General features: G+C 43.4%; 2 protein-coding genes across 2 annotated transcripts in view; one reads left to right on the forward strand and one right to left on the reverse strand.

The window, feature by feature from the left end:
- The first annotated feature begins 6,417 nt into the window (after positions 1-6,417).
- Positions 6,418-25,423, forward strand: part of LOC139299860 (NACHT, LRR and PYD domains-containing protein 3-like) — a 137,996-nt gene continuing 118,990 nt past the window's right edge. Inside the window, exons 1-8 of the mRNA XM_070922797.1 lie at positions 6,418-6,509; positions 6,621-6,737; positions 6,829-6,942; positions 7,571-7,652; positions 8,776-8,983; positions 9,308-11,114; positions 11,240-11,413; positions 12,131-12,304. Of these exons, the coding sequence (XP_070778898.1) occupies positions 6,421-6,509; positions 6,621-6,737; positions 6,829-6,942; positions 7,571-7,652; positions 8,776-8,983; positions 9,308-11,114; positions 11,240-11,413; positions 12,131-12,304 (2,765 nt within the window). The 5' untranslated portion in view covers positions 6,418-6,420. The remainder of the gene's footprint in view (positions 6,510-6,620; positions 6,738-6,828; positions 6,943-7,570; positions 7,653-8,775; positions 8,984-9,307; positions 11,115-11,239; positions 11,414-12,130; positions 12,305-25,423) is intronic.
- Positions 17,568-17,936, reverse strand: prr15la (proline rich 15 like a). Its single transcript, XM_070922556.1, has one exon. The coding sequence runs from the start codon at positions 17,934-17,936 to the stop codon at positions 17,568-17,570; it is 369 nt and encodes a 122-aa protein (XP_070778657.1).

Genomic DNA, 25,423 nt, shown 5'->3' on the forward strand with positions numbered 1-25,423 from the left:
CACCCCACCAGCTCGCCATCAAAACAGGGGAGGGGGGGGGGGGGAGAAAAGTCTATTCTACCATGTCTATGCTTCCATTTTTGTCTCAGAGGCGGTAACTTCACACTTCAACATAGTTGCTCTGTGTCAAGTTTCCGCCTCTTCCCAAAACCATAGAGCTCTGTTCATCACAACCACCACAAGACACGCCATTTAGGAGTCACTATTCAGCCTGCAGCCATTTGGATTGGTTAGGATTCATTTCTTCTTCTTTTTTGAATTGTTTTTAAACTTTTTTTAAATTTTTTTTTATTGAGTTTTTGACAATACAGCAAGCTTTATTTGGACGTGACATCTGGGGGACGTACTGTTGCACTAATTCGCTGAAATATGTCGACAACGTCAAACAACAAATCGAAACGACCGAGAACCTCCTGGAACACCTGATGCAAAATTCCTTCTAAGAGGGGGGGGGGGGGGGGGGGGCAATGTAATGCTTTCTCCTCATTTTTATTTCTTTTTACCCCCCCCACCCGCCTTCTGTACTCCAGGAGAAGAGTGAGATGTTTTTGTTTTTTTTCAAATTTCCTTTTTTTTTTTTAACACACAAAAAAAAGAAAAGTTCATTTCATTTCTGGAGCGGGGCGGGAACGTCAGGGTCCCTCGCCCTCTCTTGCGCTGGTCTCCACCGTGTTCGTTTTTACTTCTGTTCAAGACCTTTGTTTTGATTTCCTTACTTTAACCACCATTTCTTTTTTTTTTCTTTTCTTTTTGCAATCGATGTTCTGGAAAAAAAACAAACAAAAAACAAACAAAAAAAACAACTGAAAATTGATAAATCTGATCATGTTTTGTTCTTTTTTTTTTTTTTTCCTTTCTTGCTTTTGAATGCACAAATCTATTTAACCGAAACATGCTACTTAATACGACGAACTACTAACACGTAACTCAGTACATGACAGTAACTGTGCCAAAACACACAGCAAGGGGGGGGGGGCTCAGCCGAGAATGCAGTATGGAGCCATTTTGAGCAAATAACCTGTAGTACTGAACTCACAGATGGTCTTAAGGTAACTTCAGTAGTATTTCAGGGGGAAGATTACTACATTCAAATGGCGAGATCTCATCTTGTAACTGGGCTCTTCTCATTAGAAGAGACGATGCTTTTTATGGTTGATGTTGTCTCCACACACGAAAAGAGAAAGAGACACACACACACACACACACACACACACACAAAACACCATGCTACCTGCCACTTCCTGCTCTGTGGCAGTGAGAACGGCTCACACATGATCTAAGCCTGCATCTCGACCGGGGACAGAAACCTGCTAGAACTTCCTTATGTTTTCATCGGACCTGGATCATTTCTGGGCCCAAAAGTGAAACCCTCTTGTCCTTTTTTTTTTTTTTTCAATGCAAGTTGAGTGACATATTGATAGGTTGTATCAGCTAGGACAGAGTGTGCCACACACTGTAAAACAAAAAGAAAATTACACACTAAAATGTAAACCTCAAACTTACATGATTTTGTTGTACCAAGCTTATTCCAAGATCGTTTAAAGGACCTCACCAGTGCATGTTTTACCCCATTTCCTTTGAATTGCTACGTAACATTTTTGCTGTGTATTTTCTAAAACATACCGTACCGCCACATTTAGATTTGTCAATCCTGATTGGTTTCCGTTAATTTCACTATAATATGAAAGTTAGGGTTAGGGTTAGGGGGGCCCCTTTCCGAAAACCTGCCTTGATTTGATACTTTGATGATGTAAATGACCCAACAAAATGTACAATTAAAGGAGCTTTCTTCTCAAAAAAAACAAAACAAAAAGAAAGTAACGTTTACAGTCAGTGTTTCTCGCCAAAAAAGTTTAACAAAAGTGTTCCTTCCTAATTCAAGCCACTTTTAAGCCCGCAATAATTTTCTTGGCCACTTGGGGGCAACAAAAACAAGCTGTAAGGACAACACTGACACAACATTTACCTTTTTTAAGGTGATTCGGCAAACTTTTTCAGCAAACAGTTGCCTTTCGGACCATGGGGCAAAAATAAGAAATAGCTGGCTCTTTAGCTGCTAAATGCGCCGCTGTGTCTGTCTGTCCAGCAGGTCCTGCACGGCGGGTTTATGAGAGCCGTGAGAGTGAACCAAAACATTGAAGCTGCTGTTGAACATTCTCTGCATTACAGTTCCATTGTTATTATAAAAATATTGATTAGAGCAGCTTTAAGTGTCTGCAAACTGACTGAAAGTAACGGAAAAAACACTACCGCATGCTTTAGAAAATGCTCAGCACTCATGTAAAGCGTGGGGGCTAAAAACTCACTGGTGTTGTCCTTTTTTTATGGAACGATTGGAAGCATGGAAATTCAGAGTTTTGGGTGAACCATCTCGCCCAGCTTCTTGTTCGTGGCAGCAGAGCACTTTGCTTTAGCGAGACCTCACAACAATGTAGCTCAGCCCACGACGGACACTAAACAACTGACAGACAGACAGACTCCGAGCTCTTGCGAGGACAGTTTCGCTACAAAACAGCGCAAACTCCTTCGGCCCCCTCGAACATGAGGCCCGAACGGAGACCCGAACGGAGGGGGGACACGCCTACCGAGACGAAACAAACAAACCTCTTGACACATAACTAGGAACGCTACCTCAAAACATAAGCAAACTCAGCCAGAAGATTGTTTCTTTTCTTTTCTTTTATTACAAACAGACAAGAGCAAACAAGTCAGTCGGACAGACATGCAGACAGAAAGGACGGACTAGTCTATGTTACAGTCACAGTTTTAGATGTTTCCCCTCCAAGTCTTATTTATTTTTAGGTTTCTGAAATTGTACCTCTCCAGCTTTGAGATGGGACTGTAAAAATAAATGAGTAAATAAGAAAAAAAAGGCTAAACCCCCCCAAATTTTGGACACATTGTGTTGCAGGGTGACGTGGGCAGGCATGACGAGGATCTGATTGGTCCAGGTATGGCCCAATCGCGACGAGGTGTTAACGGTTTCTTTTTTTTGTTGTTGACAACTGAACTGTTCAAAGTACTGATTCTAGCCACTCACCTCACTTGGACTCAGAACTTAACTTAGCACCGCGTTTTTTTGTTTGTTTGTTTTTTTAACCTGCCTCTGACCGCTAAAAATGACCCACAATCCTCCCTTCAGCTCCGCCCTGCTGCTCCGCTTCCCTTTCCCTGTGATTTCACCTCCTGAATCAAGGGGCACGAACACCTGTAACCATGTAATTTGTTTTGTTGATCTACCTCTTGGGAAAAAAAAGAATAGGTAAATGGTAAAAAAAAAAAAAAAAAAAAAAAAAAATTGGTTTTTTTTTTGAAAAAGGACAAAAAAAAATAAATAAATGAAAGTTGCTTGAAAGAAATATAGGTAAATGAATAACTGGGTAGCGGCATCTCCATATACTGTAGTGGATAGTCTATTAAAGGAAAAAAAAACTTTTACTTCTTCCAAAGATGATTTTTGTTTTCTTTCTCCATTTTAGTTGTTTTTCAAAAGGATTATGAAATTGAATAATAATCTTAAAAAGGAGAGACAAAAACCTACCACCCGTTTTTCATTTTCTTCTTCTTTTTTTTTTTTAAAAAACCCAACATAAATGAGATTTCTTTATCCAATTTGCATTTTCTTTCGTTCATTTTCGTTAAACTTCCACTTTTTTTTAACCTCAAAATACTCCTTCACGTTTTATTTTGGTTGACTTCTAACCCCCCCCCCCCCCCCCCCCCTCTCTCTTATTTTATTTTATTTTTTCTTATGACAGCAGATTGTATCTCTTGTGTTTGGGTGCATTTAGCATTTTCTTTCTCTCTGTGAAAAGCCTACATGAGTTAGAGCGCCCTGTGAGGACCTTCTACACTGATCGACTGATCTATTTTCACTTCTAACGAGTCGTTTGACAAAAAAAAAAGCAAAAGGACCTGTTGTTTTAGCTGACTGTGTGGCCGCGGGTGGAAAGGGGGGGGGGGGTCAACTAGGCTAATCTGATCTGGGCTCAGCCCCTCAAAAACCTGAAAACTCAGATCTCCATGCGACGAGGCTGCTTGTCCCGGCCGCGGAGATGCAGCGTCTTCCCCCTTCCACCAGATGGCGCCGTTGGTCTTTACAGTATATGGACTTTCACCCTCTGCCTGCCTGATTCCTTTAGTCCTCATCAACACTTGTTTTAAACTCCTTGTAAACAAAACAGAGCATAGATATGAATGTGTTATTAAAAGATGAGAAAACGGACCCTCTCGCCTCCGTGTGGTCTTTTTCTTTGTTGTTTTGTTTTTTTGTATTTTTACATTTCTCGACTCTTGAATGGTCCCGGCCTCTGTCTCAGCAGTCCAGACGTCCATTTCCGGTAAAAGCAACCACAAATAATGTCAAGAAGCCACATCTCCTTTTTATGGACAAGAGCCGTGTGGAAAACCTTGGCCTGAAATGCAACAAGTCCATACAATGCAAACATGAGACACCCCGACAGAGGGATGAAGAAGAACTAACGGTCCAGTCTCTGTGGAACCAGATCAGACCTGATCTGTGTGTTCTGAGTGACGAGTCCTCTGTCGGTGGTATTCTCCAAAGCACTGATGAACACTATAAACAAGAGTATGTCTATATGTACCTCAGCCACAGGTGTTATTGTCACTGTGCTTAAATATGACTTTTTTAAAAAGCAGTATCACCCGGGACTCACCTATTTACTGTAGTGTCACGTGTTATCATTTCATCATTTCAACCATACTACTTTTACTATACTGCAATCATTTACATCAATCTGCTCAGCCACCCCCCCCCCCGACACTGAACCGAATCAATTCAGAAAAACGCCTGATCGCAGAGAGATGCTTCATTCAAGTCATTCTCTTCTGAAAACCGCACAGCAGCAAACATAATCTGGAACACCCACAACTTCCTTCCTTCTTTCTTTTCTTTCTTTCTTTCTTTTTTTTTCTACTTCTGAAGTTGCTATAGAAACTCAGCATTCAGCACGAGAAGACCAGCGAACAGATTAGACTGAATGAAACACAACAATACTTCCTTCATTCTACTCTAATTTCGAATCAAGGACTTTTCCTTTTAACCGAGTATTGTTAGAGTTAAGAATATAATTTATTTATTTTTTTTATATAGATTTATTTTCCCAGCGTTTCTGTGCGTTTTTTTGCTGAAATCAAAAGGAAGCGAAACTGGCAGGAATCTCTCTCTCTCACACTTCTTGGTAGGGAAGTTGTGATAAAAGGGAATTTTTTTTTTTTTATTATTATTATTACTGTCCGGACCCCCCAGAGGTGAAGAAACTCTGACAGAGTAAGTCTCGTGAAAATGTCCAGTCTACATTCTGGTGTTTTCCTTTTTTATTATTATTTATTAATCCTGTTGAACATCTCGTTTCCGTGAAGTTTCTGGTTTGCCATGTTGAACGTGTTTCTCTTTTATTCCGTATGTTTTATAGTCACGTTTGAACTCTTATTTTACACGTGCTGTAGGTTTGAAAATAAAATAAAAATCCGTGGGTGGGGGTTGAACACATGGATGTCCTAACGGATCAGTTGGCTTTGTTTAGTCCATAATCACGTTTCGATTCTCACTCTGTAATTGAATATTCGAGAGAAATACACATTTCTCCTCCTCTGTGCACTATAACTCTCTCTGTGCTGCGGCTACTGCCGCCTAGTGGACACTCGGCAGAACAACATGACAGACCAGCCAACGACCTGAGGACATGCCGGTTTGATACTTTCACTTTTCGCCCTAAAGCCTGAATGAAGACAACTAGGGTTGACCCCCCCCCCCCCCAGAAATGTATGTTACTTAATAAACAATAAACAGTTTCTGATTCTGATTCTGATTCTGATTTAACCCCATAAACCCTGCTTCTAGGCCTAGCTTTGTACTGCGCTGAACAAAACAGCTCAAACTAGCCAGAGTCTGAACTTGGAATTGGTGACTGACCTGAGGGCAGCTGGAAGCAGCACCTCAATGAAACACACGCACAGTCAGAAACTATGAATTTTTTTTGTAGTTCCAACAGATCTGAGAGAAAAGGCTCAATTCGGCAAAGTGATTTTGCTTGAGTAATCTTTAAAAAAAAAATCTAGCTCTAATTACATTTACAAAGCACACGAAAGCAATTTGAAACCAGCTATTGCTTAACTTTTGACTTTCTTCAAACCTCTGCCGAATCAGTGTCCGTGTGATGACATCTGGAAACAAACATCGCATGTATTTGTGATTATAATACATGCAAACCGCCTTCGTCTTGTCAGAATCTCTATTGTTGCCGAGGTGAAATGCTTCGATACATAGACCTGTTTTAACATACGGTGTGTATTGCGAAGAAGGGGTTATCATACTATACTCAGTCGTGTATGTCGCAGGTGCAGCATCCATTCTGCACATATATACTTATACACACAGGTGTGGTTGCTGTAAACAACATGGATCTGAGTGAGGGCAGAGAGGATGATGTCCCACCTTCTAAAGTCTCCCTCTCTGTGGAACATGGCAGCCAGACCAAATCTAAGAGGTGGGATAAGGATTTTTAACCATTTCTTAGCTGAGGTGTGAAAGCATTGAACCTCACCATTGATCGGAGTAAAAAAAAAAAAAAAAAAAGTATCTCTGTTCTCTGTTAAAGCCCAGTCCAGCAGGAAAGACCAGAGTCCCCCGAACCCAGCTGTGTGTCTATGGAGAGCAGCCACTCCATTGATGAACCCTTCAACTTTAGAGATGGAGATCACCCCACGGCGCAGAGGTGAGAATATATTAAATACACCATTTAAAAAAAACACACACAATCAAAAGGAAGACATTTGAAATGACGATCCTATATGCACTTCTGTCAGAGTCCAGCAGGAGGAGCCAGACTCCTCTGCACCCGCCTGTGTGTCCATCAAAAGTGACCGCTCTATGATGCTGCCTCTTGTCTTCAAACATGAGCGCCGCTCTTCTAAACAGAGGCAAGACTTGACTTACATTGGCAGCTGACTCTCCTCACGCACAACATCAGATGCAGCCCTCCGAGCAGCATCGCCACTGGAGCTCACGTTGGGGTTTTTTTAGGCCACATTTGGGGTGAATTCGGGCCAGCAGCGGGGAGGACCCAAACACACCATAGCTGAGGAAGAATGTTCAGTGATTTATTGCGGAAGCTAAGGTATCAGTTAGATGTCGGCAGGCAGGTTTAGGTACAGATTCCGGAGAGCAGAATACAGGCTTGAAAGAGGGACAACATCGCAATTTTGACGAATTGGCAAAGGAACAATGGGCCGGTATATATATATGGGGGATGGAGGATGGGTGGGGAAGCTCAGGCGAGGGGAATGAGGTGACTGCAGGGCAGATGAGAGTGGCAGGATCTGGAGTGAAGTGGGAGGGCATCAGGTGGACAGTTAAAGAATAGCAATGGCTTGGTTTGGGGTAGTGGGTAACAATATTGGACCTCGATCATGATGAGAAAGCTTGTCAATTTGATTTGAATTGAATTGCTTGATGGAGAAAGAGTTTTGATTCGGATAAGTGTATGCCCGTGTGTGTGTGTGTGTTGACATCTGTGGATCAATTCCTATGTCGTGTTTGTCTGCACAGAGTTCACCAGGAGAGATCAGAGGGTACCACCGGTCACTCTGACAATGAGAGCAACGAAACAGATGTGGCCTCCACGTTTATGGTGCGTAAAATCGTCCACATAATTGAAGTTTTGTTTTACACGGGCCTGACCGCTCCCCTGCTTCGAAGATGCCAAAATGATCCAAGCTGTGAACTGACCATTCGCTCAACTCACCCCAGAACAGCAGTAGTCCAAACCTAGCTTAGCAACTGTAACTAGGCTTGGCAGGCCTGTCAAACTTTGGATTTCTCCGAATGCCGAAATGGTATAGTAAAGTTTGTAGGGTAGTATCTTTTCATCAATCTATATGTCCAAGTACGTTTTTCTATAGTAAGCGTCCAAATGATCCAAAGGGTCATTGGAACATTTTTTTAAATTACATTTTATTCATAATACCGGACCACAGCCTGATATTAGGACTAACTTGCTCCAACCTGTAGTACACAGAAAATGCTGCTTCATTATTTACTCTTTTTGAGCCTCAGTCTTTTAGTGTCATATTTACAGCGTCCCATTTACAGGGTCTGGGTTTCAGCTGTAGTCATTATTTCAGCTGACGCAATACACAGTTGTGGGCTGGAAATGAGAAGTTTTCAAAAAAGTTTTTTTTCGAGGAGTAAGTCTGCCACTTCTATTGTAAACATGTGCCATGTGAGAACAGAGAGCTTTATGGGAATGGCACCAATAATTAAGGGGGGGGGGCATTCATTCCGAGATGTGAGAGTGTTTGTGAGGGCGGCATGGTGGCGCAGTGGTTAGCACTGTCGCACGGGAGGTGAAAGCTGGTTAGAGCGGGTTGGGGGTTCGATCCCCGGCTGCCCCCGTCATGTCGAAGTGTCCTTGAGCAAGACACTGAACCCTAAGTTGCTCCCGATGGAGACCAGCACCTTGCATGGCAGCTCGGTCGACATTGGTGTGTGAATGTGTGAGTGAATGGGTGAATGAGACTTAGCTGTAAAGCGCTTTGGGAACCGTGAAGGTTGAAAAGCGCTATATAAGTGAGATCATTTACCATTTACCATTTCTGCTGGCAAGGAGCCAGGTTGTCCACAAGCTGCCATTCGGAATAAGCCCCTTTTATATGTTGTTGACTGCAGGTTATACGTTTGTTCTGGGGCCTTAACCTTGCTACATCCCATTAATTTCACATGAAAGTTTATATATTTACGTATTATTATTCCAGCTTCTAGAGGAGAACATCATCACTTTTGTGAAGACTGTGCTGAAGAAGTTCCAGGGAATTCTTAGTCCAGATTACCCAGAATGTGAGGAGGCGATGGATGATGAGGAGGAAGAACAGATGAAAAGCAGCCAACAGGCGCTTTTGAAGATCACACTGCACTTCTTGAGGAGACTGAGGCAGGACGAGCTGGCTGACTCTCTGCAGAGAAGTACGTTTTTGTACAGGTTTAACTTGCCGATTGACGTAGACTATCCCCCAAGGTTGGTCAAGGGTTTAAACAACTTTATACCATAAATAATAAGAACAGTCTCAATGGATAATGCTGTACAGCTGTGATTGTAAATGGTTAAGCACAGTGGTTTGTATTGAAAGTAGAGAAACCATCCCCACTTGCATATACAATCAAAACTATGCCCACCACATGTGAGCTGAATCAGAATGAGAAATACTTTATTGATCCCCCAGTTAATGCATGTTTGCCCCAAAATTACTATATTGCTCATACAGTTTAATTTGTTGTTTTTACTTGTAGGAACTCTTTCCGCAATGTGCCAAAATAAGCTCAAAAATAATCTTAAGGGGAGGTTCCAGTGTTTTTTTGAGGGAATTGCTAAAGCAGGAAACCCCACACTTCTGAATGACATTTACACAGAGCTCTACATCACAGAAGGAGGGAGTGGAGGGGTCAGTGACGGACACGAGATCAGGCAGATTGAAACAACATCCGGTAAACCATCAAGACCAGAAAGTATGATCACATGTGAAGACATCTTCCGACCATTACCTGGCAGGGATCATCATCCGGTCCGAACGGTGCTGACAAAGGGAGAGGCTGGCGTAGGGAAAACAGTCTTAACACACAAGTTCACTCTGGACTGGGCTGAAGACAAAGCCAACCACGACATACAATTTACATTTCCGTTCACTTTCAGGGAGCTGAATCTGCTGAGTGGGAAAAAGTACAGCTTGGTGGAACTTCTTCATCTCTTCTTTACTGAGACCAAAGAGGCAGAAATTTACAGATTTGACAAGTTCAAGGTTGTGTTCATCTTTGACGGTCTGGATGAGTGTCGACTTCCTCTTGACTTCCACAACGCTGAGATCCTGACCGACGTTACAAAGCCAACCACAGTGGATGTGCTGCTCACAAACCTCATCGCTGGGAAACTGCTCCCCTCTGCTCGCCTCTGGATAACCACACGACCTGCAGCGGCCAATCAGATCCCTCCAGAGTGTGTTGACATGGTGACAGAGGTGAGAGGGTTCACTGACCCACAGAAGGAGGAGTACTTCAGGAAGAGATTCAGAGAGGAGGAGCAGGCCAGCAGAATCATCTCCCACATCAAGACATCACGGAGCCTCCACATCATGTGCCACATCCCAGTCTTCTGCTGGATCACCGCCTCAGTTCTGGACCATGTTTTGAGAACAAATGAAAATGGGGAGTTACCAAAGACTCTGACTGATTTGTACATCCACTTTCTGGTGGTTCAGTCCAAAATAGGGAATGTGAAGTATCTTGGAGGAGCTGAGACAGATCCACTCTGGAACACCGAGACCAGCAAGATCATCATGTCTCTGGGAAGACTGGCTTTGGAGCATCTGCAGAAAGGCAACTTGATCTTCTATGAATCAGACCTGATAGGGTGTGGCATTGATGTCAGGGCAGCCTCAGTCTACTCAGGGGTGTTCACACAGATCTTTAAAGAGGAGTGCGGGCTGTACCAGGAAAAGGTGTTCTGTTTTGTCCATCTGAGCGTTCAGGAGTTTCTGGCTGCCTTGTATGTCTTTGTGACATTCATCAACACTGGTGTCAATCTACTGTCAGAACCACGATCAAGATCCAGGTGGTCTCCACTGTTAAGGGACAAATCTAAGGTAAATCCGCTCTACCAAAATGCTGTGGACAAGACCATACAGAGTCCAAATGGACACCTGGACTTGTTTCTTCGCTTCCTCCTGGGTTTCTCACTGGAGACCAATCAGACCCTTTTACAAGGGCTTATGACATCATCGGGAAGCACCTTACAGAACTATCTGGAAACAGTCAAATACATCAAGAAGAAGATCAGGAAGAATCCGTCTCCAGAGAGGTGCATAAATCTCTTCCACTGTCTGAATGAGCTGAATGATCATTCCCTAGTGGAGGAGATCCAACAGTACTTGAGTTCAGGAAGTCTCTCCACAGACAAACTGTCTCCTGCTCAGTGGTCAGCCCTGGTCTTCATCTTACTGTCATCAGAAAAAGACCTGGAAGTGTTTGACTTGAGGAAGTACTCTGCTTCCGAGGAAGGTCTCCTGTGGCTGCTGCAAGTGGTCAAAGCTTCAAGAATATCCTGGTACGTACACAGATAAATGGGCAGACTTACTATATTAAATGTAATCTTTTTCTATTGTGATGAAATACAAGCATTCTCAAAGTGTTTTTTGTTTGTCGTTTTTTCTGTCACGAATGCTACTTCAGCCTGAGAGACTGTAAGTTGTCAGAGAGAAGCTGTGAAGCTCTGGTCTGTGTTCTTAAGTCCAAGTCCTCCCGTCTGAGAGAGCTCGACCTGAGTAACAATGACCTGCAGGATTCAGGAGTAAAGCTGCTCTCTGCTGGACTGGGGAGTCCACACTGTAGACTGGAAACTCTACGGTCAGTTTTCATGAACCAACTCAATACATGGTCAATAAAGCAGATCTTTTGATCAACTGTTTAGGCATTCACAGTTTTTCCTTTTCACAGATGTGTTTGACTCAGCCCAGTACCTCTAGGAATGAAGTTCATATTGGATATTTCTGGAGGTCACAATTTACGTTCTGTGCCAATACAAAAAATAGTGTGCCCTTTAAGTAGTGATGCAAAAAGTAATGGAGTAGAGGTTGGGGTGGTGTATGGACATCCAACTTTGGACTCCATTTGCCTATATAGACTGCATTTATATAGCATATAACGCTTTTATCCAAAACACTGTACAATTTGCCTCACACACACACACACACTCACCTCAGGGGGATCGAACCATCAACTCTGCAATTAGTGGACGGCCTGCTCCACCTGCTGATCTACCGGCACTTTCATATAGGAGATCAGATTTCAGACTTTATTTTCTGTGACCACAAACTTTCCCTAACAGAGTTTTGCAGAACGGTCCAATATTGACATTCTAGTCTGGTGATGCTGGTTGGTTGGTTTGACTTCATAAACACAATTCATCATAGAGAAAATGTTTTGTTGTTTTTTTTGCTAGGAGTCAAAGCATCCAGCAAATATTTGAAGATACTGTCAGTAACTGGACATATAAATTCTATCAAAGATTGTTTCTACAGCACTGTGTACTTCCTGTGTTTGATTTGTATGTTTTTTTGTCAGGTTGAGTGGCTGTAACTTGTCAGAGAGAAGCTCTGAGGCTCTGGCCTCAATTCTCAGCTCCCAGTCCTCCAGTCTGAGAGACCTTGACCTGAGTAACAATGACTTGCGGGATTCAGGAGTGAAGCTGCTCTCTGCTGGACTGGGGAGTCCACACTGTAGACTGGAAACTCTACGGTCAGTAGTCATGAACCAATTCAATACATGATCAATCAAAGCAGATCTTTTGTCTTCCCTGAGCTTTTCCTTTTCACAGGTGTGTTTGACTCAGCCCAGTATCTCTAGGAATTAAGTTCATATTGGATCATTCTGGAGGTCACAATTTACGTCCAGTGCCAATCCAGAAAGTAGTGATGCCAAAAGTAAGGGAGTGGAAGTTTGTGTGGTGGATGGGCATGTAAGCACGTCTGGACTGCAACTGCATGTATGGACTGCAGTTATATGGCACTTCCATATAGGACTTTACAGTTACAGTTTACTCACCACGCACTCACCACTACCCTGGCCTAAATATTGGGAGCTCTTGGGGTTCAATGTCTTGCTCAAAGACACTGTCGACTGGAAAATCTCAGGTTACATCTGTTTCCAGATATTTTCAGTTGACCTGAAACAAAAAAAAGGTCTTGTGTGAACACGTTTATTTTCTTCTATCTTAAAGAAGAAGTTAGACATTTTGGGAAAATCACTGATTTGCTTTCTTGAGTGAGTAAACTGTTACTGGTAAACTTACATGGTTCGAGACTTTTGGTCTTGTTATTCATTTTCTTCACTTACTGTGGCCTGAAATATCTGAAATAACGTATCAAATTCATCATGACATGTTCATTTGAGAATTTCAAATGCAAATCTGATGACTAAGTCAGTTGCTTGCATTGGAGCAAATTTGACCATTGCCAGTATGGTACTATATATTATCACAACTAACTGAAGATAAAGGCCACTAGTTAGAAAATCAATCATGCAACACATACCGTATATGTCTGTAATACAATACTGTATATGTGCAGGCTGTCAGGCTGTCAGGTCACAGAGGAAGGCTGCGTGTCTTTGGCCTCAGCTCTGAGCTCCAACCCCTCACATCTGAGAGAGCTGGACCTGAGCTACAACCATCCAGGAGACTCAGGGATGCTGCTGCTCTCTGGTAGACTGGAGGGTCCACACTGCAGACTGGAGACTCTCTGGTAGGTTATGTTAGTGTGCAGTTACTTATTCACAATGGATTTGTCTATCTGTATCGCCCCCCCCCCCCATTATTTCTCGTGTCACTTCTTCCTCAGTGTTGACCACGGTGGAAGGCATCGCTTGAAACCCTTCATGTGTAAGTTGAGCCTTTACAATGTATTCTTTAAGTCATTATCAGGATCAATCACGAATGAACCAGAACGTGTCGAGCTAAAAGCAGTCTGTGTTGCGCCGTCTCCTCCCCATCAGATGCCTGTGAACTCACACTGGACCCAAACACAGCAAACAGTAAGCTCTCTCTGTCTGAGGACAACAGAAAGGTGACGGAGGTGTTGGAGGAGCTGCCGTACCCCGACCATCCAGAGCGATTTCACCACTGGAAGCAGGTTCTGTGTAGAGAGGGTTTGACTGGGCGCTGTTACTGGGAGGTGGACTGGAAAGGATGGGTCAATATAGGGGTGACATACGGCGGAATCAGAAGGAAAGGAGAGTATGACGAGGGTTGTCTCGGCGAGAATGACAAGTCCTGGGGTCTCTTCTGTTCTCGTAACGGTTACTCTGCCTGTCACAATAAGAGAACAACAAACACACGGGCCAGCCACTCCTCCTTTAATGCCGGCAGAGTAGCGGTGTATCTGGACTGGCCTGCCGGCGCTCTGTCCTTCTACAGAGTCTCCTCTGATACACTGATCCACCTCCACACCTTCCACTGCACGTTCAGCGAACCCCTCCATCCCGCGTTCAGGTTTAACTTAAGGTCTGCGTCCGGTTCTTCAGTGTCTCTGTGTCAGTTTGAGGAGGGAGAACCCTATGTGTCTCCCTAGTTCCCATCCCCCATCCATGAATTTCTGCATGTAATAATAACGTTATGCGGTGAAACGTTCTCTAAGTCAAACCCTGAAACATGCCAAACTACAAGACTTGATCATAACAACACAGTTAACGTACACTGTTCATATTAAGTCAGAGCTGATCAGTAAAAGACAATATAATGTGGTTTACTGGTTTATAAAGTGAAATAATAGAGTAAGATTTACCATAGACAGACTAATTCTCACCTATGTTAGAGGAGGATGGTCTGGACTGAGGCTACACGATGTCACCAGGCACATGTGCAGTATGTCGACGTCAACACACAAAAAAATCTTAAAATTGGAATTATGACATTTTGACATGGTTTTAGTGAGTCAAACTCAACCTAAAAATATAACTCAACTCACCACAGTCATAAAGTAGACTCTATGTATTGAGTAACCGCCACATGTATCTTATTTTCTACTGTTGTTTCCTGTAATGTAATCATCTATTAATCATCTATTTCACACAGGAATGTTTCTTTGATTCTTTTTTAATTCTATTTTTTTTATTAATGTTGACTAATTGCCACTTGAGTTTATCACGCTTTTTCTTTTTTTTTACATTTGAATACTGCTAGATTATAGTAATATATCCACCAAGTATGACATGCTTCAAGCTAAGTTTACCTCATTTTCATGTTGTTTTGTACCTTTTTTTTGGGTTACCTTTTACCTTCAAAATAAACCATCATACAGGACATTGTTCTGTATTATCTGGGTTGTGAGCTCTGTGTTAATTCAAGTATATATATAATGTGATTTTTCCTCTGGCCGCTAGAGGGCATCCTTTCACAAAACATGTTCTCATTGTGGTGACAGATGAAGGGATTCTTGATGGGGTTTTTACATGGGGTGAGGACGCCCCCTTGTGGTTTAAAGTGATCACAGCAACTCCGTGCCCACAGTGTTATAGCTGTTAACTTTTGTTGTTGTTGTTGTTTTTGCACTGTTGATAGCTGTTAGACTTGCCATAGATGTAAGTCTAAAATACATTTGCAAGAACAAATCATTTACTTGTAAATGTAGACATGTTTTATTTATACAACAATTCATTTACAAAAAAATAAAAAAATATTTAGAATGCATATCCCAAGTTTTGCAGCATTGACATACCAAGCTGAAAGAACAGTAGTATCAACATTTTTACATTCATTTCACCCAGAATCAAAACAGAAGAGTGGCATTAAAGAGACAGTGTATTTATGTATTAGAGTATAATCCAGAGGCTGTATGAGAAATTGAAACATCTATGCAGAAAACAAGTTTCAAGGCCGAAAACCACAAAAAGCAGAGTAGAGGAGTGTTCGAATGAACAGTTTCAATCTGTTTGACTATGAGGTGAGCAATGCTGCCATCTACTGGGTTGTGCCGGCAGCCGCATGTGTGCAGGTTGGCTGTTCCAATGTGTTTATGTTCCAGGCATGCAGCGACGTGTGTTGATACTGCTGATATGCTCATTTCAGCCAAACCTGCCTACAAGCCATTTTCAGTAAACACTCATTGATAATAGAGATTCGCAGCTCCCCTAGTGTGACTAATAAAGCAATGACTCGAAACGTTCTAAATGCCAAAATCATTTTCTCCTAGTTCAGTTTAAATTGCATATTGTGCTAGATATCCATACCCCTATATTAAGTTTCATTACAAGACATGAAAAAAGAAGGTAAACCACTGTTCACAACGATTTTAAGACCCATAGATACATGAGGCATGGCTGGATAAACCTGCTATGTGGCCTTGGTGTAAAACTGAGCTGCTAGGCCCCCTTAACCCCCCTTTTCCTCCCGCTCATGGTGCAGTGTGTGTAGTTTTTCTATGCGAGAATACGACCTTGCTCCAGGTTTGCTGCGAGGAAGTATGATTAAAGGCAAATGAATTAACATGTAAACAACAAAACTGAAATAATGAAGGTCGCAAAACCACATTTTGACTCAGCGACCCACCGCGGGACACCAAGATCAGATAATAGGCTTAAGGACCCTCCGTAAACCTTTTATTGTGTCAGTCGATGCTGCGCTTTGGTGTTGCATATTCCCAAATACATTTTCAATTGAACTATCACAAAACCTGGAGCTTTTGGGGCCCTTGACGTTCTGCAGCCCCAGGCCAGTTGCCCTCTTTGATTGGTAATCCAGCCTTGCTTTTCAGATGCTGTCAGTGCCTCTATGTTAGGGTCCAGGCGCACCACAAAGTGGCACAGGGGAGATCATGTCATGTCTTTGTGAAATATTCGGTTCCAGAAGCTTGGCAACGTACTTGTAGGTGAATTATAGCTGGCGAGCTAACCGCTAACATGCTAGCTCTAGTCAGTCACAATCGTTCCCAGAGCTTCTTTCCACAGGGCCGTTTAGTCCACCGGAACATTGTGCGCTCGGGATTGTACATCACTTCATCCGATGAAGAGTTTTATTGAAGAGGGGGAAAGGTTCTCTTGAGCTAACAAGCGTGTTAACTGCTAGTTAGCTTGGGTCTTAAAGGACAATGACATTCGTACCATGGACTCCAGTCTGCAAACTGTTTCGTGCAGCACTTTATACTCCGGCAGAGGAGGTTAAATAAAGGTTAACAACACAGCTAATAAGCTGTGCTCCCACCACCATCCATTCCCTCAAAAGTTAAGTTGGCTTGCTATTGGTCAATGGCGCGAGTAGACCCTTTTCACAGCAGACATTTTGACTTGTCAAAGCAGGAAAAGCACAGGTGTAAATAATAACATTCCAGAAAGAAATTCCAGAGGAATTCCAGTGGTAGATATCTTATACCCTCAGAAGATAAAAGGAAAAATATACACCTAGGGGTAAGTGAGAAAATATGTTATAGTGTTGTGTAGTCACAGTGGCTACCCTACACAACCAGGTTGGTCTAATAGTTAGATGATCCATCCAGCAATGGAAAGGTCACAGGTTTGATCCTGGTGCGTCTAGACAATACAGGTGACTAATTATTGAAGACCTTGTATGGGCGAGGTTGTAGGATCAACCTCTGTAACCACCGTTATTCCTATTATCAACAGACAGATGAAGCGGAAACCACCACTGCTGCTGAAATCAGTGCCTCAAGACGCAGTTCCTCTAGTGGCCACTAGATGTTTCTTGTATTGAAGTGAATGGGAATTGCCTCAAACGTCTCGGTAGAAATATAAAATAGGCACATTTTTTCCTTATTGGTAATTTGGAAAATTCTTGTCCTCCAAAGAAGGTATTAATTTGGGTTTTCCCAAATTTGGATATTATGGCTCCATTAACTGACAACGAGGGTGGAGTACCATCAACCCAAACACCAAATTTTAAACTCTCCCTATGAATGCATTCATGCAATGACTTTTTAAGTCTTCATGTGTTTATCCAGCTATGTCTTTATGTGTGGGTCACTATTCATTTTTAGAATATTTGTGCGTCCTGTCACTTCCCAGCCCTTTGGTTTTCGTCCCTCACGGGGTCCCCTCCAGGAAACATCTCTGGGTTTTCCGCCAGAGTGACTCGCACTTTCTTCTTCTCCTTAAACCTCCCAGAGTGAGACACCTTGACGTGGCGCCCCTTGCTGGCCGTTGTTTTATCCACGATCCTCTCGAGTCGGGCGTCCCGCTGAGACTCGCGCGCCACGTCCTCCGGGTGGGTGGCGGCGGCAGCTCCGGTGGCTGCGCCTGACCCGTGCTGGCCAGTGGCGGCGTTGGAAACAAACTCTGCTGGGATTTCATACAGAACCTTGGGCTGGGATTTTTTTCTTCGAAGGAAGGTTAGCTTCCACCAGCCTGGAGACGGCTCTGCCATGGTGGATGAACGGTGGGATGGATGGAGGGCTGAGGAGAGGGAAACGGGATTAAAAAGAAGGTTAACATAAAAACAAAAAAAGAAGATTGTTAAATTGTTCGGATTTTGCAACACACAAACACCGTATGCAGATGCACCTGTTTGTCCTGACATGAGTATCAAAGTGTTTCTGTGTGTGTGTGTGTGCCATCTATCCACCCATGACACTGTTAATATTTCAGTGTAATACAATAGTCTCCATATGCTGTGGATGCACACATGCTCAGGTTACCGTGTGTGTGTGTGTGTCAGTGCGTTTGTATTAGAGAGAAAGGGAAACGCATAGGAGGTCGAGCTCATGACGGGGGGGGTCTCCGACATGTCGCCACCCGTTTCTGAGTGGCTCGCTGAGGGCTCAAAGAACATGTACGCACATTCGATCACCTGTTTAAATTTCTATCCAATAAAAAGTCGCAGACATTTCCGCCCCCTTCTGACACAAAATGGTGCGGACAAGTTCGGTTACGGCGGTGCCGCTGTGGCATCAGACGTTAGCAGGATAGCAAGCACACACCAGGCTTTTGATGATGTCTGCTGTCGTCAGTGCACAGCGTGGTGCTAACGCCGCAACGTGGAGAGTGTCTGCGCCTGCCAGCGGGACGCAGCGGAGCAGCTCCAACAAAGGTGCAAATGGCTTTCGATCCAGTGTGATGAGTCGGTTGGACTCCAGCGTCGCTTTTGATGACTTTTCCACGAAAGAATCGAGCTTTTGACCTTACGTCCGCGGGAAAAACTGCAACCAGAGGAGCTGATATTTACAAAGCTGCGGAGGACATGACGTTAATATGGTGCGAATTTAATAGTGTGAGCTCGACACACTGGCTGTTAATTCAGCTTCAGACAGATGATCAGCCGAAGAAAAATATATTTTATAACTTATCTAATAATCTTAGTTATTTAGTTTTAGAGGTGCTGGAAGGTGAATGTTTTAGCCATTCAAGTGGCATTGGCTCTATGTTGGTCTGTTGGTTGGTTCGTCTACAACAACTATTGGATGGATTGCCATGAAACTTGGCACAGATGTCCATGGCACCATGGCGCACGGAGGATGAATCATGGCGTGCTCGGTGATCCTTCGACACTTCCTGTGTCCAGCACCAGCAGGTCAAAGTTTTCATTTATTCTGCGGAATACGTCAACACCTATGAGATGGATGATGACTTTCCCATCAGCCTCAGTTCAACTTTGTGTTTTGTGCTAATCAGCAAATGTTTCCAACACTGGCGCGGCTTGTTTAACTTTGGACAGAGCCACGCTAGTTTGCCCTTGCTTCCGGTCTTCACGGTGAGCTAAGCTGTTGTTGCCTGCTGGCTGCTAGCTTCATGTTTAATACGCAGGTATGAGAGTGGTCCTCTCAGTCCTAATCTGGTCCTAACCCTAACCCCAAGTCACGGCAAGAAACCAAACATGCGTATTTCCCAAAATGTTCAAATTATTCTTTTAACTGGAACAAAGGGGTCCAAACCAAACCCTGAAAAACAACCAAAGACCAAAACTACCCAAAAGTATGTGCATCAGGTCCCTAACAAGGACGTATGTTTACTACCAGGCCATTAACATTATAAGTAACCAACAACAAGTAAATGAACCATTAAAATTGTGGAAATAACCCACCAACACAAGATTTGACCTATATCAACCTGCACTTTGGTGTACTGTTCCATTATTTGGGCTTTAAAATTATCAGCTCAAGTTAACTGTTACAGCTCGCGTGCAAACGGGCGGCAGGTCAGCCCTTGATTGCCTCCTGGCCCCGGGGCAAGTTTTTATGGCAGCTGAGCAAACAGAAACTAAACCACATTGTTTTATTGTTTCTTTTCTCTCACTCTCTCTCTCTCTCCCCCCATTTCATGAAGACGTGATACGCACAGCCAACTGATTGTTGTTTGTTCCCCTTTGTCCCCTTTGATGCAGATTCTATACAACTTTGAAGTGACGGCGAGTATCGACTTCCTAGCCGCTCTGTGTATGACTGCCTTGTAATGGGAGGAGGGGGGGGGGGTGTGTATGTAGGGGAGCAGCCATTTTTTTTATTGCTTGTGGTGCAGAAAACAATCCAAATTGCCAACTGAAAAGAACATTTTGAGAAGAAAAATAACTTTTCAAGATTCAGTGCTCTTTTTGCCTGGTGCACCTGCAGGGTCAGAATAAACCGACTCGGCATGGCTGCGTGCTGTGATGTCTTTGTTGTGACTGTAAATAGAAGTCTTTCATGACAACATTGCTAACACTTCATCATTTAACACAGCATTAGTCTTTAGCCTGGCCAAAGTTAGACTGCCTGATCGTTTTCAGGAACAACTTCAGGTGACATTCATGGTCCTCAGAGGATGAATCCCACTGACGTCGGTGAATCCCGGACTTTGCCTCTAGCACCACCACAAAGTAGTTTTTTTACATGAAACATCTCAGCAACTACAACAATGGATAGATTGCCATGAAATTTGGTACAGATATCCGAGGTGCCCAGAGGCTAACCCTTTAGTGATGTTTCATCTAGCGCCGTTAGCACGTCAACCTCTACTAGATGGATTGGTGCAAGATGATGAATGCTAATGACTTTGGTGATCCCCCGACATTTCCTCTTGCAACATCATTAGATCACAATTTCACTTTGTCTGATACTTGTTTATGGCAAAACACCTGCAAACCTCATGGCATTCCCGTGGGCCACCCGCCGCTGTACTTCGACCTATGTGCTAATAAGCAAAGATTAACTAAGATGGTGAACGTGGCACAACATTATACCCACTAAACATCAGCATGTTAATATTGTCACTGTGAGCGCGTTAGCATGCTGATGTTAGCATGCTGATGTTAGCATGCTGATGTTAGAAATTTTGCTACAGCCTAACAGATCTGCTCGCGTGCTGTAGACTCTCAGTTTGGTTAATGCGCTGCTTTAAGTCTTCTTGAAATAGAGCAATGAGTCTTTAAAGCCTCACAGTTTCAGCATTCACTGTGTTTGTCTCTCTGAGAAATGGATAGTTTTACAGTAAGTTCAGTGAAACATTAAACACTTCTTGTACATTGTAGGATTTTCCCAGGAAAGAGCTGCCAGCACCTGAATGCTTACATAAGGAAATACAAAAGATTTAATGAACTGGGCACGTCTAGAATCACTACAGTATTGTATAAATGCTAAATATTCTGAATGAAATTTGGTGGATTATAACTGTAATCCAGTAGAATGTATTGCTACTAGAGCAGAACGGCAAAAAGTGGTGGTGGTGGCGCTTTGAAACAAATAATCAATACATTTCAATTTCAAAACGCAGTCTGTGGTCACTGCAGGTACAAATGTCTGGGTGTAGTCAGTGTTACCAGCCACCATGTTTACTCTGTGTGTGTGTGTGTGCGCGATATGGGGGGAGTGTTCAAAGGTTGTTATGCCTGGCAGGTAGGAGCATACTGGACCAAACACGTTGTTTAAAACTCTTCATGCATCCACTGGATTCAAATGACACAGGCCATATGTGCCCATTCACATCGTCGCTAAACATTGTGCAATTGTGCGTGTTGTGCAACAGCGCTTACACGGTAAACATGGGACTGGACATACGCAGTGAGGATTAAAACTGTTACATGCAACCACACCGCGTTCCCACTAAACAGCCAGCCACCTGCCATCCAACAAGAACACTTGTATTACAGTCACAGCCGGCGGTGTGAATTCTTCACTTGCTTTTATCCAGCGATGAAACATTGACCACTGTCTTCTCCCTGCATGCCAAGATAAGCTTTTGCAGTGAGCAACCTCAGCAACCTGGTTGGGATTCAGTGCCCCGCTTGAGGGTACTTCAGCAGGACTCTTTCCACTGGGAAAGCCTGCCATAAATTAATTTGCATATGCATTTATAATACTGACAAAATTAAACGTTTTGCCTTTGCAAAATGCGACAAAACCTCTCAAGTCCTAATGTACAAGATTACAATATTCCTGCATTAATAAAGTGTAGGCTCAGACTTATTTTATGAGCGCTCAGAGCTGTACACAATAGACAATAAAACTGTAGTTACATAAGTGGAGGCTTTGTCTCACCAAAGTTGACCTTGTATGTAGTTGTAAATGTATGCACATGTACTTCCTGTTTCGAGTGAACCCTGCTAATCTTGACAATTCCACTGGAGAATGAATGAAAATTGTTGAAATGTTGCCATTTTAAATGCTGTTGTGACCGAGCCTTTAGATGGAACGGTAAATTGACTTCCCTCATATGGCGCTTTCCAACCTTGACGGTTCCCAAAAGCGCTCTACAGGTTGGTCGAGGACACCTGGCCACTCCGGTCACTACACGACTGTTGTAGATAGCTGTATTGATTAAAACCGGAGCCTATAGGTTGCTTCACATTGCACATAAAATGACTGAGAATCATGGCTGAAGCGTGTTGTGTGATGGCAGCCTGTCAGCTCCATACCAGTGTGGCTGTGCCACGTAAAGGTTGTAAACCCGCTCATGCAAGGCGGTGCAAGAGGTCATGATAGCGCCAAATGCCCATCCGGAGACCACTAATCTCTACCAGACAGATCGTTGATCTGAACACTGATATCCTGATATAACCTTGATACTGAGGTATAATACACACCGCAAATGTAACGGCAATTTGACCAGTAGTTGAGATTTTGCTCTGGATGAAGGTGACAGACAGAAGGACTGATCTGAGCATCAACCCAGTCGTCCATTTCGCAAGCTGACCAAAAGCTATGAAACCAATTACCTATTTCATCATCCGCCCCCCTCAGGGAAGCCAGAGATGATGGTGATTCTTAGAGCTGTGGATCAGGGAGAGAAAATGGATTGCCCCTTGAAAAGTTCCAAATGCCACAAATATCTATTCAAATCAGGGATTGTACATATAAAACTAAGCATAGTTGATGATTATGTAACTCTAACTATGGCCACACTTCCTGCCTCGGAGCTATTCAGAAATTGATTTGTGTGTTTTTGGAAAGAAAAAAAAAAAAAAGAAAGACTTCACAATAGCTTTCGTGACAGAGACAGCTCAGTGAATAAAGGAGAGCACCTACAGTATCAATTGTACAGCTAACTTGACACCACGCCTGTCCCACAACAGTACCAGAAGTGGAACTAAAATTGTATGGTAGATTTGTGAAAATTGCAAAGCCATAGTTGACGTGCTAATAAATCGTTTTTATGCTAACTAAACAAACTGTTGACTTGTATGTGGTTCAGGTAGATTAACGCAGCAGTGGAAGAAGTATCCTGATCCTTTACTCAAGCAAAAGTACTAGCCAGTTTCGTCCAGGGGTTTCCCAAACTCTGGGCTGGGCCCGGATCGATCTGAGGGGTTGTGAGACTTTTTGGATTTCATAATTTTACTTCTTTATTTTGTGAACTAAATGAAAACATCTAAAAAGTTTCGGGGGGGTGGAAACGTCACGTTGGTGGAACTCACCTGTTCGACCTAGTCTCTTTCCGGCTGTGGTTGACTTCCGCAGGTTTCAGGATTTATTTCCAGCCTCTTCACTCCAAAATGTGTTCGACTCCCGAACTCAGCCTTCCAGCAACAGGAAAAAAAAACGCTTCGTGAAACTGCAGTCAACTTTCACTGTCCCGCCGACCTCCTGTTATGCTTCTGTCGGAGATGGGAAATGTGTTTATGGCACTTGGAGAGGTCTGTGCTTACCTGGGGCCAGTTAATGACAAGCGGTTTCAGCAAAGTGACAGGAAAACTCAAACTTGGGTCTCACCTGACATCCCTGCTTCTTCACAGAGGAGAGACTCCATAATCCATGTTCTTCTTCCACAACCACACCATCCAAAGAAGTGGAGGGGAAGTTACATCAGGCCCTTTCAGAGTGCCGTGAGGTGAGTATGTTTGAAGGAGAATCAGGTTACCAGGAGTGGTAAAATGCTTGGTGTCGCCCACCCTGTTTCCAGGGTATGGAAGCCCTCCCTGAAGGTGGCAACAGCAACCCACGTAAAATAGTAGAATTGAGAGCAATGAGAGATGAGTTGTTGGCCGTCCACAGCGCGGTTACTGTCCCTCTGGTTTGTCATTTATTTCTGTCCGGTACATCCTTACGTCTCCATATTTCCTGCCTCTTTCCTGTCCACAGTCACTGCTCTGTCTGTCGCCTCCTGAGAGTGCTGAGTTACAGGTGCTGTGGTTGGCCCTTCCCACTGACACACAGACAAACACATACACACACACACACACACACAAGCCTTACTATACTTGTGAGGACTATTGACTGCAATTCCTAACCTTAAACTTACTCCAACCCAGACTTAATCTAATCAACCTAAGCCTGGCTGTTCACAGTGTCGCTGCTGGTTGCGTATGAAACGTTGACAGCTGCTATGGTATGTCATCAAACCCACCCTGGAAAAAAAAAATGATCCGAACCTGTTAACATGCACTCTGATAACTTGATTATTGTCAAAATGCGGCATTTTGAATGTTTCAACAGTCAACACATTAACCAGGTTACTTCACTTATTAAGGTTAAGCAACGTTGAAAGCATAACTCAAGCATGACCAAGCTGATTATTCATCAGTCTTCCAAAGCATTCTTGGCATGTTTGTGCCTTAGTCTGATTTCTCACTGTGTTTTGATTCTATGCCACAAAGGTCTCGCAGTGTGCCAGATGCAAAGCAGCGTTTTACTGTTTCCTCTGAGGGAACTTCTGTTTTCTACTATGGCTTTTCACGGATGAATTGTTCGGTTGGGTGCTCACATTGTTAAAGAAGCCAGTTGCTGGTTTGCTACAATGTTCAGGGTGGCTTGTAGAGGCGCCAGTTGTAGACAGTTGCTAAGGTGGTCAAGAAACAGACGGAAAACAAATGAAGGGGGCCCTGTGTTGCAGGGGGCGTTGGTGGAGGCACGTTGCTTCAGGCTAGTTAGAGTAACAAATGGACGCATTTAAAGGTTTATCAAACAGCCAAAACGCTGCACAATGGTTGGTAGTACTCGCAGACAGGATTTTAGCACAACTGGAAAGTTGGCGTGGCGGCAATTATTTTATCTCTCGAGGTGAAGAAATTGTTATGGAAGTGCAAGAAGACAGCACGTGTATAACCCTAGATTTTGCCTGCTTCGTTTTGTCGGACTGGTACTCATTGGGTGCAATGACAACAAAGTCTGATCTGAATACAGGGTTTCATGTAACAAAGTAATCCACCAGGAACGTGCGCTTGCGCGAGTGTGACTAGCCACTGCCGGACGGCGCCGCGTTGTCAGAGAGCTGCTGTCGATCTTAGGGGCTGGTGTTTGGGGTGTTACTAGGCGGATGCTAGGGTGTTGCTACTGTATAGGTGGCTTGTTGGGGTGCCAGGCCAATAAACTGCCTTCATACAACCTATGTTTACATTGAACTAATAAGGACCTCTGTGAATTATGACTCTCATGTTTCAGACATTATTATTAGAGCCACAAAACTTCGTAGGCAGGAGGTCGGGGTGGATAGATGGATCAACATGAT

The sequence above is a fragment of the Enoplosus armatus genome, chromosome 17, assembly GCF_043641665.1.
Source record: "Enoplosus armatus isolate fEnoArm2 chromosome 17, fEnoArm2.hap1, whole genome shotgun sequence".
Classification (NCBI taxonomy): Eukaryota; Metazoa; Chordata; class Actinopteri; order Centrarchiformes; family Enoplosidae; genus Enoplosus; species Enoplosus armatus.

What these genes read in the sequence shown, in the direction of transcription:
- prr15la (XM_070922556.1), bottom strand. Translation starts at nt 17,936, where the DNA reads ATGGCAGAGCCGTCTCCAGGCTGGTGGAAGCTAACCTTCCTTCGAAGA.